At 42.4% G+C, this 15800-nt stretch overlaps 1 protein-coding gene across 3 annotated transcripts in view; it reads left to right on the top strand.

Moving 5' to 3' along the window:
• LOC139543598 (E3 ubiquitin-protein ligase UHRF2-like) overlaps positions 1 to 15800 on the top strand; it is a 42038-nt gene that overhangs the window by 19436 nt on the left and 6802 nt on the right. For all 3 annotated transcript variants that reach the window (XM_071349847.1, XM_071349845.1, XM_071349846.1), the window contains exons 4-11: positions 528 to 746; positions 1082 to 1191; positions 1566 to 1752; positions 3994 to 4117; positions 8492 to 8599; positions 9292 to 9396; positions 11216 to 11322; positions 11571 to 11733. In XM_071349847.1, the coding sequence (XP_071205948.1) occupies positions 528 to 746; positions 1082 to 1191; positions 1566 to 1752; positions 3994 to 4117; positions 8492 to 8599; positions 9292 to 9396; positions 11216 to 11322; positions 11571 to 11733 (1123 nt within the window). The remainder of the gene's footprint in view (positions 1 to 527; positions 747 to 1081; positions 1192 to 1565; positions 1753 to 3993; positions 4118 to 8491; positions 8600 to 9291; positions 9397 to 11215; positions 11323 to 11570; positions 11734 to 15800) is intronic.

The raw sequence follows: 15800 nt of genomic DNA, 5'->3' as shown, positions 1-15800 counted from the left end.
AGTCACACACATATATATATAAGCCACCTTTTTTAGAGTTGCCTTTTTTCCAGATGGGATGTTTTTGCAACGTATACACAGTGTTTCATTTCCTCCTCTGTCTGTTCTTATGGAGATACAGAGTTGTTAAAACCCTCTCTTAAGCCTGTTGCATTAGTCCCAGTCCAAGCTGCATATTATACTGATTTTTGTCTCTGAAGTTTTGTGCTTACGTGTGTGAAATTCCAATTTCTCTTGTCTGGCTGTCTTTTTAAAAAATGTTACTAATTAAAAAAATATATAATTTTGGCCTGTCCTAGCAGTTTCTCGACTCAGCTTGCTACATCTGACTAACAGGTATAACTAAGTGAAACTACTACGTAGTTCTGTATGCCTTTTGAGGATAACTAGTTTTGAGTTTGACACATCTGGGATATCATACTTTATTACGAATTCATTAGGTGAAGTTTTTGATATTTGATGTAATGTTGATGTTTTATAATGATGGTGGTGGTGGTGATGATGATGATGTTCTCTCCTCTCCCTAGTTACCCTGAGAACGGCGTGGTGGAGATGTGCGGCGGTAACGTGAGGCCGCGGGCTCGGACTCTGCTCCGGTGGGACCAGCTCAGTGTAGGCCTTGTTGTCATGGTGAACTACAACATTGAGATCCCAGAGGAGAGGGGGTTCTGGTTCGACGCTGAGATTACTGCGCTCAATGAGATCTCCAGAACCAACAAGGAGGTCCGCGTCAAGATCCTACTGGGGTAAGAGACTAAGAGACTAGAGCTGTGGTGTATAAACCCAGTGTATATAGAAGGTATATTTTATGTCTACAGGTATTGTTGTGAATCTTCATATTCTGGTGTGAAGTGCAGAATCCGAGATGAGATCCGACATTGTAAAGGCAAAAGAAGAGGTTAATTTTACCAGTGTTTCATATAATCATATGTAAGTCTATGGGTAAGGGCTGTGGGATACTTATTGGTTGTATTGTGAACCACGTAGGCCTGTAATGCAATGTAGATATTTCTGCTGACTGTTGTTGAAAGAGGACTGTTCTTTCTTTCTCCAACCCCCCCCCCCCACCCCACCCCCGCAGCGGGCCAGGGGACGTCATCCCAGACTGTAAGCTGTTGTTTCTGGATGAGATCTATCAGATTGAGAAGACTGGAGCACCCTCACTGTCTGCTGCAGATGGCCAGTTCAAACGTACGCTTCAATACTACAGTCTTCAGACCAGCCAGTCAGGGCTAGGATAGGGTTAAGGGGGTAATATTGAGAATTCACTCTGAGTTGTTTTCGTCAAGTAGCCTCAATGATAAAATGTCCCGTCGAAAATGGCCATTGCAAAATGGCACAATTTGCAATTTCACGTGGTTTATTGCCATCAGTATGTGTGTTTTGGTTTGCGTGTGTGTGTGTGCATGGGTATTTGTTTTGTGTTTTTGTTTGCCTGTGTGTGCGGTAATTGTTTGCATATGTATTTGTCTGTCTCTGTGTGTGGGTGTGTGCACACTGGTGCGTGTGTATGTTTTCACGTGTCTGTGTGTGTGTGTACTCTACACACGCTGGGATTGATCCAGGGAAGAGCGGGCCCGAGTGTAAGCACTGCAAGGCGGACCCCGACTCTGAGTGCAGGTTCTGCTCGTGCTGTGTGTGCGGAGGGAAGCAGGACGCCCACATGCAGCTGCTGTGTGACGAATGTAACATGGCCTTCCACATCTACTGCCTCAACCCACCGCTTTCCACTATACCAGACGACGAGGACTGGTGAGCTTCACTATGCACTCCCACCATTTGGGGGCGCTACACTCACTCACACATACTGTAGGCGGCATCCCAAATGGCACCCTATTCCCTATACAGTGCACTACTATGGGCCCTGGTCAAAAGTACAGTAGTGCTCTATGTAGGGAATAGGGTTGCTTTTGGGATGTAGACAGAGACCGACCCATAGACCTGTGCACTAATGGCTGGTGGTGCATGTACAATATGTGGTCCATTGATTCTAATGATGAACAAACACGCATTGTGAGTGTTAGTCATTTTTGCATGTCAGTGATGACTGAGAAATGGCTTTAGCCATATGAATCTGTGTATATGTGTGTATATGTGTGTGTGTGTGTATATATATATATATACAGTGGGGAGAACAAGTATTTGATACACTGCCGATTTTGCAGGTTTTCCTACTTACAAAGCATGTAGAGGTCTGTAATTTTTATCATAGGTACACTTCAACTGTGAGAGACGGAATCTAAAACAAAAATCCAGGAAATCACATTGTATGATTTTTAAGGAAATTATTTGCATTTTATTGCATGACATAAGTATTTGATCACCTACCAACCAGTAAGAATTCCGGCTCTCACAGACCTGTTAGTTTTTCTTTAAGAAGCCCTCCTGTTCTCCACTCATTACCTGTATTAACTGCACCTGTTTGAACTCGTTACCTGTATAAAAGACACCTGTCCACACACTCAATCAAACAGACTCCAACCTCTCCACAATGGCCAAGACCAGAGAGCTGTGTAAGGACATCAGGGATAAAATTGTAGACCTGCACAAGGCTGGGATGGGCTACAGGACAATACGGCAAGCAGCTTGGTGAGAAGGCAACAACTGTTGGCGCAATTATTAGAAAATGGAAGAAGTTGAAGTTGACGGTCAATCACCCTCGGTCTGGGGCTCCATGCAAGATCTCACCTCGTGGGGCATCAATGATCATGAGGAAGGTGAGGGATCAGCCCAGAACTACACGGCAGGACCTGGTCAATGACCTGAAGAGAGCTGGGACCACAGTCTCAAAGAAAACCATTAGTAACACACTACGCCGTCATGGATTAAAATCCTGCAGCGCACGCAAGGTCCCCCTGCTCAAGCCAGCGCATGTCCAGGCCCGTCTGAAGTTTGCCAATGACCATCTGGATGATCCAGAGGAGGAATGGGAGAAGGTCATGTGGTCTGATGAGACAAAAATAGAGCTTTTTGGTCTAAACTCCACTCGCCGTGTTTGGAGGAAGAAGAAGGATGAGTACAACTCTAAGAACACCATCCCAACCGTGAAGCATGGAGGTGGAAACATCATTCTTTGGGGATGCTTTTCTGCAAAGGGGACAGGACGACTGCACCGTATTGAGGGGAGGATGGATGGGGCCATGTATCGCGAGATCTTGGCCAACAACCTCCTTCCCTCAGTAAGAGCATTGAAGATGGGTCGTGGCTGGGTCTTCCAGCAAGACAACGACCCGAAACACACAGCCAGGGCAACTAAGGAGTGGCTCTGTAAGAAGCATCTCAAGGTCTTGGAGTGGCCTAGCCAGTCTCAAGACCTGAACCCAATAGAATATCTTTGGAGGGAGCTGAAAGTCCGTATTGCCCAGCGACAGCCCCGAAACCTGAAGGATCTGGAGAAGGTCTGTATGGAGGAGTGGGCCAAAATCCCTGCTGCAGTGTGTGCAAACCTGGTCAAGAACTACAGGAAACGTATGATCTCTGTAATTGCAAACAAAGGTTTCTGTACCAAATATTAAGTTCTGCTTTTCTGATGTATCAAATACTTATGTCATGCAATAAAATGCAAATTAATTACTTAAAAATCATACAATGTGATTTTCTGGATTTTTGTTTTAGATTCCGTCTCTCACAGTTGAAGTGTACCTATGATAAAAATTACAGACCTCTACATGCTTTGTAAGTAGGAAAACCTGCAAAATCGGCAGTGTATCAAATACTTGTTCTCCCCACTGTATATATATATATGTGTGTGTATATATATATATATATATGTGTGTTTTATTTAGTGCCAGATTTTTATGGTGGGTATCAAAGGTTTCTAAGTTACAACAGACAATGACACCAAAAGTATAGCATCAACAGTAGTTTATCTTCTGTCCATCAAACACAACACGCCCCCTATACTGACTCCCTATATTGATCATGCTCTGAGAGGGTGGTGCAGCTACTCCATTAAGTGACTGAGTTTTGGCTCTTGCCTGTTTTACTTGGCAGGTACTGTCCCACCTGTAAGAATGACACTAGCGAGGTTGTGAAGGCTGGTGAGAAGCTGAAGGCCAGTAAGAAGAAAGCAAAGATGCCATCAGCCCATACAGAGAGTCAGAGGGACTGGGGCAAGGTGAGACAGACCGGGTCTATAATATTAACTACTCTAACCCCTTAGCCCCAACAGAGAGTCAGAGGGACTGGGGAAAGGTGACAGGGGCTGTGTCTGAAATCTGGCTTGCCTACTACCTACTTAAACTGCATACTGTGTACTAATCAAAATACTATTTAGGAATGACTGTTTAGTAAAAATGAATGCAGTAAGCAACAAATGTCAGCATACCAGGCTCATTCTACTGAGAATGGGTCATCTAATGTGCAATTGTGTTGATTCCTGCCGTTTTGTTCATTTTGGTACAGCGTGTCCCCTCAGCTGATTATCAGCTGTTGTCAAGCACACTTTGGTCTTGAAAGACTATTCTATTCCTCAGTAGTGTGCAGCAAATACAAGTAGATGAAAAGCCGGAATGAGTATGACATCCTGGCATTTTTAAAGCATACTAAAAAAAATTATTACATTTTTTGCAAACCCAAAAGGGCTACTATTTAGAAAGCAAGTGCGGGTATTCGGGGCACGGCCAGTGTCTACAACACGAAGAACAGTTTCTAATAACAAGGGTTACACCAGGGGGTTGGGGTCAATTCCAATTTGACTCATTGTTTATTTTACTTTAGAAAGAGGCGATATCTTGGCCTGGACTGGAGCAAATATGTTAATGCCGCAACTCACGTTATGGGACACTCAGCAGGAGGGACCCCCTTGGTTTCTGGCAGCTGAATGAGTGAGCAAGACACTCACAAAAACAAACGGGCAGGCAGACAGACAACACTGTCATTGTCTAGCGCCTTGTGCTGCTAACAGAAGCCCAGGATAGTTGAGTAAACTGAGGCTTCGGCCTGTTGAGTCACAATATTAGCAATACAAAGTAGGTCTCTTCTTCACAGCTTTGTAGCAGAGTGACTGGGCAGATTGGATTTTGCTGAGGCGCGGGGCACCGGTCTATGGTCCGTAACGTGAACGGGCAAAAGCCGTGAGGGAGGAGCGTCCTTCTCAAATCGAACAGTAATCTTCGCCACTCGGTCATGTTATCAACAATGCAGCATGGTGCATTGTCCAACTTTTTATCAAAAGCAACCTCTTTTGTATGTGGAAACACAGAATTATTTTCATTAAATCAAATCGGGTCCTTTTCCAACCATGCAGAGTTAAAGGTAAGATTTTTTTTAAATGCAATCAAAAATGTAAATAGTGACACAAGGACTAAATACACAGCAAATAATGAGTAAAAAAATAACATGGCTATATACAGGCAGTACCTGTACCGAGCCGATCTGCTGGGGTACGAGGTAATTGAGGTAGCTATGTACTACATATACAGTGCTTTCAGAAACAATTCATACCCCTTGACTAATAATTTGATGTGTTACAGCCTGAATTGAACATTTATTAAATATTGTTTTCCTCACCCCATTTACACACAATACCCCATAATGACAAAGTGAAAACATGTTTTTATAATTTCCCCAAAAGGTATTGAAAATAAAATACAGAAATATCTCATTCATACTCATTGATGTTTTGTGTTGGAATTGCTCCAAACATAACACTTTGTTTTCAGGATATATAGTCCATTTCTTTGCAGTTTCACTTGACGAGTTATTGCAAACAGGATGCTCTACCGGCTTCCTTTTCACTCTGTCATTTAGGTTAGTATTGTGGAGTAATTACAATGTTGTGATCCATCCTCAGTTTTCTCCTATCACAGCCATTAAACTCTGTAACTCTTTTTAAAGTCACCATTGGACTCATGGTGAAATCCCTGAGCGGTTTCCTTCCTCTCTGGCAACTGAGTTAGGAAGGACGTCTGTATCTTTGTCGTGACTGGGTGTATTGATACACCATCCAAAGTGTAATTAATAACTTCACCATGCTCAAAGGGATATTTAATGTCTGTTTTTTTTTTTTTACCCGTCTACCAATAGGTGCCCTTTGCGATGCATTGGAAAACTTCCCTGGTCTTTGTCGTTGAATCTGTGTTTGAAATTCACTGTTCGACTGAGGGACCTTACAATTATCTGTATGTGTGGGGTACAGAGATGAGGTAGTCATTAAAAAAATGTTTTACTTTATTATTGCAAACAGAGTAAGTCCATGCAACTTATGTGACCTGTTAAGCAAATTGTTTTACTCCTGAACTTGAAGGTTTGCTATAACAAAGAGGTTGAATACTTTTTGAATCATGACATTTCAGCTTTTCATTTTTAATTAATTTGTAAAAATGTCTAAAAACATAATTCCACATTATGGGGTATTGTGTGTAGGCCAGTGAGACAAAATGCTTTCTGAAGTCACTGTAGGTAGGCGTAAAGTGACTAGGCAACAGGATAGATAATAGACAGTAGCAGCAGTGTATGTGGTGAGTGTCAAATTGTGTGTGTGTGTGGCATCAGTATGCATGTTTGTGTCTTTTGTGTGGGCGTATGTAGTGTGTGTGTGTTGCGTTGTCAATGTAAGCATGTATGAGTGTGTGGGTAGAGTCCATTGTGTGTGTGCAAGAGAGTTTGTGTAAAAAAGGGTCAATGCAGGAAGTCTGGGTAGATATTTTATTAGCTATTTAGCAGTCTTGTTTAAAAGTCTTATGGCTTGGGGGTAGAAGCTGTTCAGGGTCCTCCTGTTGGTTCCAGACTATAAATGTTGGGCCTTCCTCTGACACCGCCTAGTATAGAGGTCCTGGAGGGCAGGGAGCTCGGCCCGAGCAATGTACTGGACCGTACGCACTACCCTCGGTAGCGCCTTGCTGTCGGATGCCAATCAGTTGTCATACTAAGTGGTGATGCAGCCAATCAAGATGCTCGGTGGTGCAGCTGTAGAACTTTTCAGCCTCCTGAGGGGGAAGAGGCATCGTCGTGCCTTTTGAAGCTCTCGGCCTGCTCCACTACAGCCCAGTCGATGTAAATGAGGGCGTGCTCGGCCCTCTGTTTCCTGTAGTCCACGGTCAGCTCTTATGTTTTACTGACGTTGAGGGAGAGGTTGTTGTCCTGGCACCACACTGCCAGGTCTCAGACCTCCCTATAGGCTGTGTCATCGTCGTCAGTGATTAGGCCTACCACCGTCGTGTTGTTTGCAAACTTCATGATGGTGTTGGAGTCGTGGGTGAACAGGGAGTACAGGAGGGGACTAAGCACGCACCCCTGAGGGGCCTCTGTATTGTTGCATACCCTCACAACCTGGGTTACTCCTTAATTACTTCACTTTTGTTTAGAGCTGACTTCGCCCTGGGCTTTGAACGGGGCACCTGGCTCACGTTTGGGAAGCAGCCCGTGTCCAAAACAAATTCAATCAACTTTTACCCCACGCAAAACACGCCTGCCCGGGCCATATTAATTGAATCCCCTCACTGAGTTCTCCTAAAGGAGTGCATTGGCAGGTAGCAGTAGTGACCAAATGGGAAGAAAACGGACTGAGACAGGGAGGGACTACCTGGACTTGTCCAATAAGAACCACTCAATTTAGTTTTCCATTGCAAAATGTTTTGCGACATTGTACTCTACAAATTAGGGTTGCAAAATTACAGGAACTTTCAATAATTTCCCTGGTTTTCCTGAAATCCTGGTTGGAGGATTCCTGCTTATTTCCTCCTGATTCTAGGAATCCTCTAACTTGGATTTTGGGAAAATCTGGGAATTTATTGAAAGTTCCCTGAAATGTGCAACCCTAGCCCTACTGAAAAAAAAAAAAAAAAAACTCTACTTTTTCTCTGTTTCCTTCCATTTGGTGCCCACTGAATATGGCCCAGGCCCACAGTGAGGCCTTTCTGCTCTGACTAAGCCGTGTGTAATTCTTTGTTGGCTCTCTCCTCTCAAGCTGTGAGGCGACGCTAACAATGCCATTTAAAATGACTCAGCAGAGTGAAGTTCTTTTCCTGGAACCAAACTTGAGGAAAAAGAACCCCATTGTTTCCCAGTATACAACATGGATACTTCCCAAATGACACCCTATTGCCTATTTAGTGCACTCATTTTAACAAGGGTCCATAGGGCTCTGGTCAAAAATAGTGCACTATAGGAAATAGGGTGCCATTTAGAACGTATCCTATGTTAATTGAAAACAGCCTATTCTGTACATTAACATCTATATACATGAAAGTGCTAGAGGTTTTGTTTTTTTCATTATTTGTCTTATCATTTGGGAATGTTATGAGATAAGAAAGACTGAAGAATGAATCAAATTGTCCGACGCTTTAATAAAAAAAACATTTCCAGCCCTGAAAATGGATTATTGTTGTGTATACAAAGCCATTCAGGTCTGATTACGCTATTATGGTAACTAAAGCTTCTACTAGTAAGCCCTTTGTTTATGTAATGTGTGTGGTCCAGCGTGGGAATACATGCTAGCTAAAACATACATGAATAGGTCCTTTCCTTGAATGCCATGCTCCTGTTACAGGGTATGGCCTGTGTGGGGCGCACTAAGGAATGTACCATCGTCCCCTCCAACCACTACGGGCCCGTACCTGGTGTTCCCGTGGGAACAACATGGAAGTTCCGCGTTCAGGTGAGCCAATAGCAACACGATTTCGTACCAGGTAGGGTGATACATGTTACCTGTAGGGTGATACATGTTACCTGTAGGGTGATACATGTTACCTGTAGGGTGATACATGTTACCTGTAGGGTGCTACATGTTACCTGTAGGGTGATACATGTTACCTGTAGGGTGATACATGTTACCTGTAGGGTGCTACATGTTACCTGTAGGGTGATACATGTAGGGTGATACATGTTACCTGTAGGGTGATACATGTTACCTGTAGGGTGATACATGTTACCTGTAGGGTGATACATGTTACCTGTAGGGTGATACATGTTACCTGTAGGGTGATACATGTTACCTGTAGGGTGATACATGTTACCTGTAGGGTGATACATGTTACCTGTAGGGTGATACATGTTACCTGTAGGGTGATACATGTTAGGTGATTCCTCACAGAGAAAATGTTTCGAACAATATGTTACATTTTCAAATCATGGCGACGTTAAATCCGAAAAGTTTGTTACTTTAAGTGAACTTTATTGGCTTATAGTTATCAACTCTGATATTCTGACACGGATTTGTTTACATAGCCTGTATCGCACGTTCCTTCCCTCTTTCTCTATCCCTCCCATATCTCACATCACCCATCCTGACTCTCCCCCACTCTTGTTCATTCTCCCTATCTATATTCTCCTCCCTTCCTGTGTTCCAAGGTGAGTGAAGCGGGAGTGCACAGGCCCCACGTGGGAGGTATCCACGGCCGCAGTAACGATGGCTCCTATTCGCTGGTGCTGGCCGGAGGCTTCGAGGATGAAGTGGTGGGTTTCTTTTGATTTTTTTAATTTTCATTTCTGCGGTTGCTGTGTTTGAACTAAGCAATCTAGGAGCGTGGGAGTGGGCTCTCTCCCTCTGTTTTCCCTCTCTATTCTCACTTCCTCTGATGTCCCATGCTGTTTGTTCTTGCTCGGTCTCGTCTTTAGCATGGGAGGAGGGTAGGATGGAGGGAGGATGGTAGTCTGTCTACCCATCCATCTGGCCCTCACACAGATGTTGTCTGTCTCTCTCTTTCTCCCACCCCCGCTCTCCTTCTCTCCCTTTAACATGTTTGACTTTCTTAAAGGATGTACGCAGTGTACATGCTTTAAAGAATACAGCATAGCTCTGGAGAGTGCATTTAAACCACTATGATGAATGGTTAACTAGGATTCGTCTGGAGGATGGATTAGGATGGACTTTGAACGTATTTTCACTGGATTTTACAAAAGTGTTCATACCCATACATAGCCAGTTATAATTGTAATGGCTTAGCAGATAAGAAAAGACGATCAGTATTTACCTGGCTAAAAGAGAAGGAATGTAATATCTATTGTTTACAGGAAACGCATTCAACAATTTTAGATTAAGTTCTGTGGAAGAAGGACTGGGGGGTGAAATATACTTTTACCACGGGCAAAGTAACTCAAAGGGGTGATGATATTAATTAACAATAATTCTGATCTGAATGTGCAAATTGTTCAAACAGATCCGCAAGGTAGATGGATTCTTTTAAATATGTTATTGGACCGTAAACAGATTTGGCTCATTAATCGATAGGTAAATTGAAAGGTAAATTACTTTCCAAGGTTTTCCTCTATGATTTTGCCTGTGCTTAGCTCCATCCTGTATCTTTTAATTCTGAAAAACTCTCTAGTCCTTGCTGATGACAAGCATACCCATAACATGATGCAGCCACCACCATGCTTGAAAATAAGGAGGCAGTTCGTCAGTGATGTTGTGTTGGATTTGCCCAAAACATGAGGCTTTGCATTTAGGCCAGTGTATTCCTTTGGGAGTTTTTGTTTTTCAGAATTACTTTAGTACCATACAAGGCGCCTGTTTTGGAATATTCTGTATATTTGTGTTCTTCTTTTCGCTTTGTCATTTTTGTAATTATTGTGGAGTCCCTACAATGTTGTTGATCTGTCCTCAGTTTTCTCCCATCACAGCCATTGAACTCCATAGCTGTTTTAAAATCACCAATGGTCTCATGGGAACATCCCTGAGCAGTTTCATTCCTGTCTTAATTTTATTTTTGATTGAACCTTTATTTAACTAGGCAAGTCAGTTAAGAACAAATTCTTATTTACAACGACGGTCTACCCCGGCCAAATCCTAACGACGCTGGGCCAATTGTGTGCCACCCTACGGGACTCCCGATCATGGCCGGTTGTGATACAGCCTGGAATCAAACCAGGGTCTGTAGTGACGCCTCTAGCACTGAGATGCAGTGCCTTGGACCGCTGTGCCACTCTGGAGCCCTATCCTGCAGCTCAGTTTAGAAGGATGACTGGATTTTTCTTCCACTTTGACATTAGAGTATTTTGAGTTGATTGTTGACCACTTTGTCACACAATAAAATATGAAGAAATCCAAAGGGTTATGAATACTTTTGCAAGGCACTGTATGTTGATTTAGCTGTGAGTCTCAGGTTGAGATTTCATACTTGTCAGCTAAAGTCAGCTAAAGAAAATGCAAGATTAGTCCAGTATGTGCAGGGGCTGTGTTTTTAGGACTGTGTTTATATATGTGTGTGTGTGTGTGGTGTGTTTACATGGGTGTGTGTGTGTCTCCGTTTAACCCTCTGACCTCCACTGTCAGGACAGGGGAGATGAGTTCACCTACACGGGCAGCGGGGGTCGCGACCTTTCAGGGAACAAACGCATCGGGGAGCATTCCTTTGACCAGACCCTAACCCACTATAACAGGTACAGTAAACAAACAAACAAACAAAAGAAGTACTACTGTCCTGTTCCTCTCCCTGGTTTCAACCAAGACGGCAGGCGTCATAGTGTACTTTTTTTTTATACTCAAGTCAATGTAAAACTGTTGAAAGCCAGTGTTCATCAACCTGTCCTGGAGACGCAAAGGGTGCTGAATCAAATGTGTTAGTGCTGAACTAGAATGAAAGCTAGCTCCCTTCATCACATGACCCTTTTGACCCTTGCTCTCTCAGGGCCCTGGCGCTGAACTGTGACGCCCCCATCAACGACAAGGATGGGGCGGAGTCCAGGAACTGGCGTGAGGGGAAGCCGGTGAGGGTGGTGCGGAGCTCCAAGGGACGACGCATCAGCAAGTACGCCCCGGAGGAGGGAAACCGCTACGATGGCATCTACAAGGTACATTAGCTAGGGAACTAACTTCTATCATATGAAATTGCAATACATACAGTTGAAGTCGGAAGTGTACATACACTTAGGTTGGAGTCATTAAAACTCGTTTTTCAACCACTCCACAAATTTCTAGTTAACAAACTTTAGTTTTGGCAAGTCGGTTAGGACACCTACTTTGTGCATGACACAAGTCATTTTTCCAACAATTGTTTACAGACAGATTATTTCACACTCTGGTTCATCCTTGGGAGCAATTTCCAAATGCCTAAAGGTACCATGTTCATCTGTACAAACAATAGTACGCAAGTATAAACACCATGGGACCACGCAGCCGTCATACCGCTCGGGAAGGAGACGCATACTGTCTCCTAGAGATGAACGTACTTTGGTGCGAAAAGTGCAAATCAATCCCAGAACAATAGCAAAGGACCTTGTGAAGATGCTGGAGGAAACCGGTACAAAAGTGTCTATATCCACAATAAAACGAGTCCTATATCGACCTAACTTGAAAGGCCGCCCAGCAAGGAAGAAGCCACTGCTCCAAAACCGCCATTAAAAAAAGCCAGACTACGGTTTGCAACTGCACATGGGGACAAAGATCGTACTTTTTGGAGAAATGTCCTCTGGTCTGATGAAACAAAAATAGAACTGTTTGGCCATAATGACCATTGATATGTTTGGAGGAAAAGGGGGGGGGGGGCTTGTAAGCCGAAGAACACCATCCCAACTTTGAAGCACGGGGGTGGCAGCATCATGTTGTGGGGGTGCTTTGCTGCAGGAGGGACTGGTGCACTTCACAAAATAGATGGCATCATGAGGGAGGAAAATTATGTGGATATATTGAAGCAACATCTCAAGACACCAGTCAGGAAGTTAAAGCTTAGTTGCAAATGGGTCTTCCAAATGGACAATGACCCCAAGCATACTTCCAAAGTTGTGGCAAAATGGCTTAAGGACAACAAAGTCAAGGTATTGGAGTGGCCATCACAAAGCCCTGACCTCAATCCTATAGAAATTTGTGGGCAGAAGTGAAAAAGTGTGTGCTAGCAAGGAGGCCTACAAACCTGACTCCGTTACACCAGCTCTATCAGGAGGAATGGACCAAAATTCACCCAGCTTATTGTGGGAAGCTTGTGGAAGTCTACGCGAAACATTTGACCCAAGTTAAACAATTTAAAGGCAATGCTACCAAATACTAATTGAGTGTATGTAAACTTCTGACCCACTGGGAATGTGATGAAATAAATATTTATTTTATTTTTATTTAACCAGGAAGGGCTCATTGAGATTTAAATTTCTTTTTCAAGAGCGTCCTGGCCAAGATAGGCAGCACCAAGTCATTACAAAAATTACACACAAAAAAAGACAAACAACATGGACAAACTACAAGTAATCTAGTAAAAACCATAGAATTCACAAGAGTATAACAAAATCAAAAACAGCAAATTAAAAACATTGACATGTCAGGGAAACGGTCTCAAGATCATTCATCTGTGATTTAAAAATACCAATCGGAGCAAGTTCTTCCAGTTTAAAAGTATTTTGTAAGGCGTTCCAAGACTATGGCGCAGAGTACATAAAAGCCCTTTTACCAAATTCAGTTGGGACATTTGGAACAGTTAGCAGGATAAAGTTCAGCGAACGAAGAGAGTACCCACCACATTTCTGAACAATAAAAATGCCTAAATAAAAAGGTAGTAAACCCAAAATGGCTTTCTTTGTAAATAAAAGTATACCAGTGACTGAGCCTACGAGTGACTAGAGAAGGACAGCCAACCCTGGTATACAAAGTGCAGTGGTGCGTAAGGGTTTTGCAGTTTAAAATAAATCTCAAAGTGCCATGGTAAAGGGTGTCAATTGATCTCAAACACTGAGCGGAAGCATTCATATATAAAATATCCCCATAGTCTAGTAAAGGCATAAATGTAGCCGATACTAGCCTCCTTCTTGCTTCAAAAGATAAACAGGCCTTATTCCTAAAATAAAATACCAATTTCAGCTTAAATTTTTTTTGTAAGTTGTTGAATATGCAATTTAAAAGAGGCCGTCATCAATTAAAATCCCAAGATATTTATGAGGTTACAACCTCAATCTCCTTGCCCTGACAGATAGTAATAGGTGAAAGGTTTAGAGGTCTATTTCTTGCTTTAGAAAACACAATTAGTTTAGTTTTGTCAGTATTGAGGATAAGCTTCAATTGACACAAGGTATGTTGAACAGTATTAAAAGCAGTTTGCAAGTTCTGGAAAGCTTTTGTAAGAGACGAGGCACAACAGTAAATAACAGTATCATCAGCATAAAAATGAAGTTGTGCATTTTGGACATTTTTGTCTAAATCATTTATATAAATGGTGAATAAGAGAGGACCAAGTACAGAGCCTTGGGGCACACCATTAAAGACAGACAATTTAACAGACATAAGCCCATCAAATTGAGTGCACTGAGTTCTATCAGACAGATAGTTAGCAAACCATGCAACTGCATGCTCTGAAAGACCTACACTCGACAATCTCTGCCTTAGTATAGCATGATCAACTGTATCAAAAGCCTTAGAGAGATCAATAAAAAGTGAAACACAGTGCTGTTTTTTGTCAAGGGCTTCAGTGATATCATTTAAAACCTTCATGGCTGCTGTAATTGTGCTATGCTTCTTCCTGAAGCCCGATTGGTACATTGATAAAATAGAGTTAGTAAATAAAAACTCTTTTAGCTGTTCACTCACAAGAGTTTCAAGTATTTTCACCAGGGGTGACAGCTTTGCGATTGGCCTATAATTATTTAAAAGAGTTGGATCTCCCCCTTTTAAAAGTGGTAGGACAAATGCTGATTTCCAGATCTTTGGAATTTCATTACATTCCAGGGTTAGATTGAACAGATATGTAAGTGGTTCAGCTATGAAATCAGCTGCCAGATTTAAAAAGCAGGGATCCAAAAGATCAGGACCTGCAGGCTTTCTCTGATCTAAGGATTTCAGGGCTTTATGTACCACCTGCACTGAGAATGGCAAAAATCTAAAAGTTTGACCAGCTCTCACTGGTTCATCCACACAGGGGTGTACAGAGGACACTGAATCAAACAGCCTACCAGATGATACAAAGTGCTCATTGAAACAATTCAGCATTTCAATTTTGTCATATATAGCAACAGAGTCCTTCAAAACACATGACGGTAATTAATTAACATTACTGTTACCAGACATAGACTTAATAGCCTTCCAAAACTTTCTAGGGTCATTCAGGTTATCAGTGGTAACAGACATAAAATATTCAGACTTGACCTTCCTGAGAAGAAAAGAACACTTGTTTCGTAACTGCCTAAAAATAAGCCAATCAGCATCAGAACACGATATCCTTGCTTTAGCCCAGGCTAGATTACGGTCGTGAATAATACAAGACAGCTCAGAAGAAAACCATGGATTATCCCGCCCTTTAACCCTGAACCTGCGGAATGGGGCATGTTTGTTTACTATTTGGATAAAAACCATGAAAGAATATCCAGGCAGTTTCCACATCAGGGATAAGCTCAATCTTGCTCCAGTCAAAATAAAACAAGTCATGAAAGAAAGCCTGCTCATTAAAACACGTATAAACACGTTCTCTTACGTATAAAACGTGGGTTTGTCTTATGAACCTTAGTATTTCTAACAGCAACAACAGCACAATGGTCACTTAAATATTCTGCGAATGGTGTTTTTTTTAATGATTTATGTGGAACATTTGTCAATATCAAATCAATCAGGGTAGATTTATCTGGGCATTTAAGATTTGGGCGAGTGGGTGAGTTTAATCAACTGGGTAAGATTCATAGAATTACAAAACATTTTTAAATCATCAGACACCGGCTTTAACCAACACCAGTTGAGATCACCAATCAAGATCATTTCACTGTAAAGAAGTTTAGACACAAGGTGCGTCAAAGAAGAAAATGCATCACCGAGAGCAGAGGGGGGGGTCTATAACAGCCAATCACAGTTATAGAGAGACCCTTTGAAACCTCAATATTCAAAGCAAGAAATCCCAACTGTTTACAAATAGTTTCAGACTTTGCCACACTTACAGGGAATTTACTTTTTA

This window comes from Salvelinus alpinus, chromosome 18, assembly GCF_045679555.1.
Source record: "Salvelinus alpinus chromosome 18, SLU_Salpinus.1, whole genome shotgun sequence".
NCBI lineage: Eukaryota > Metazoa > Chordata > Actinopteri > Salmoniformes > Salmonidae > Salvelinus > Salvelinus alpinus.
The sequence above is the reverse complement of the archived record's forward strand: the minus strand, read 5'-3'. Positions and strand labels throughout refer to the sequence as shown.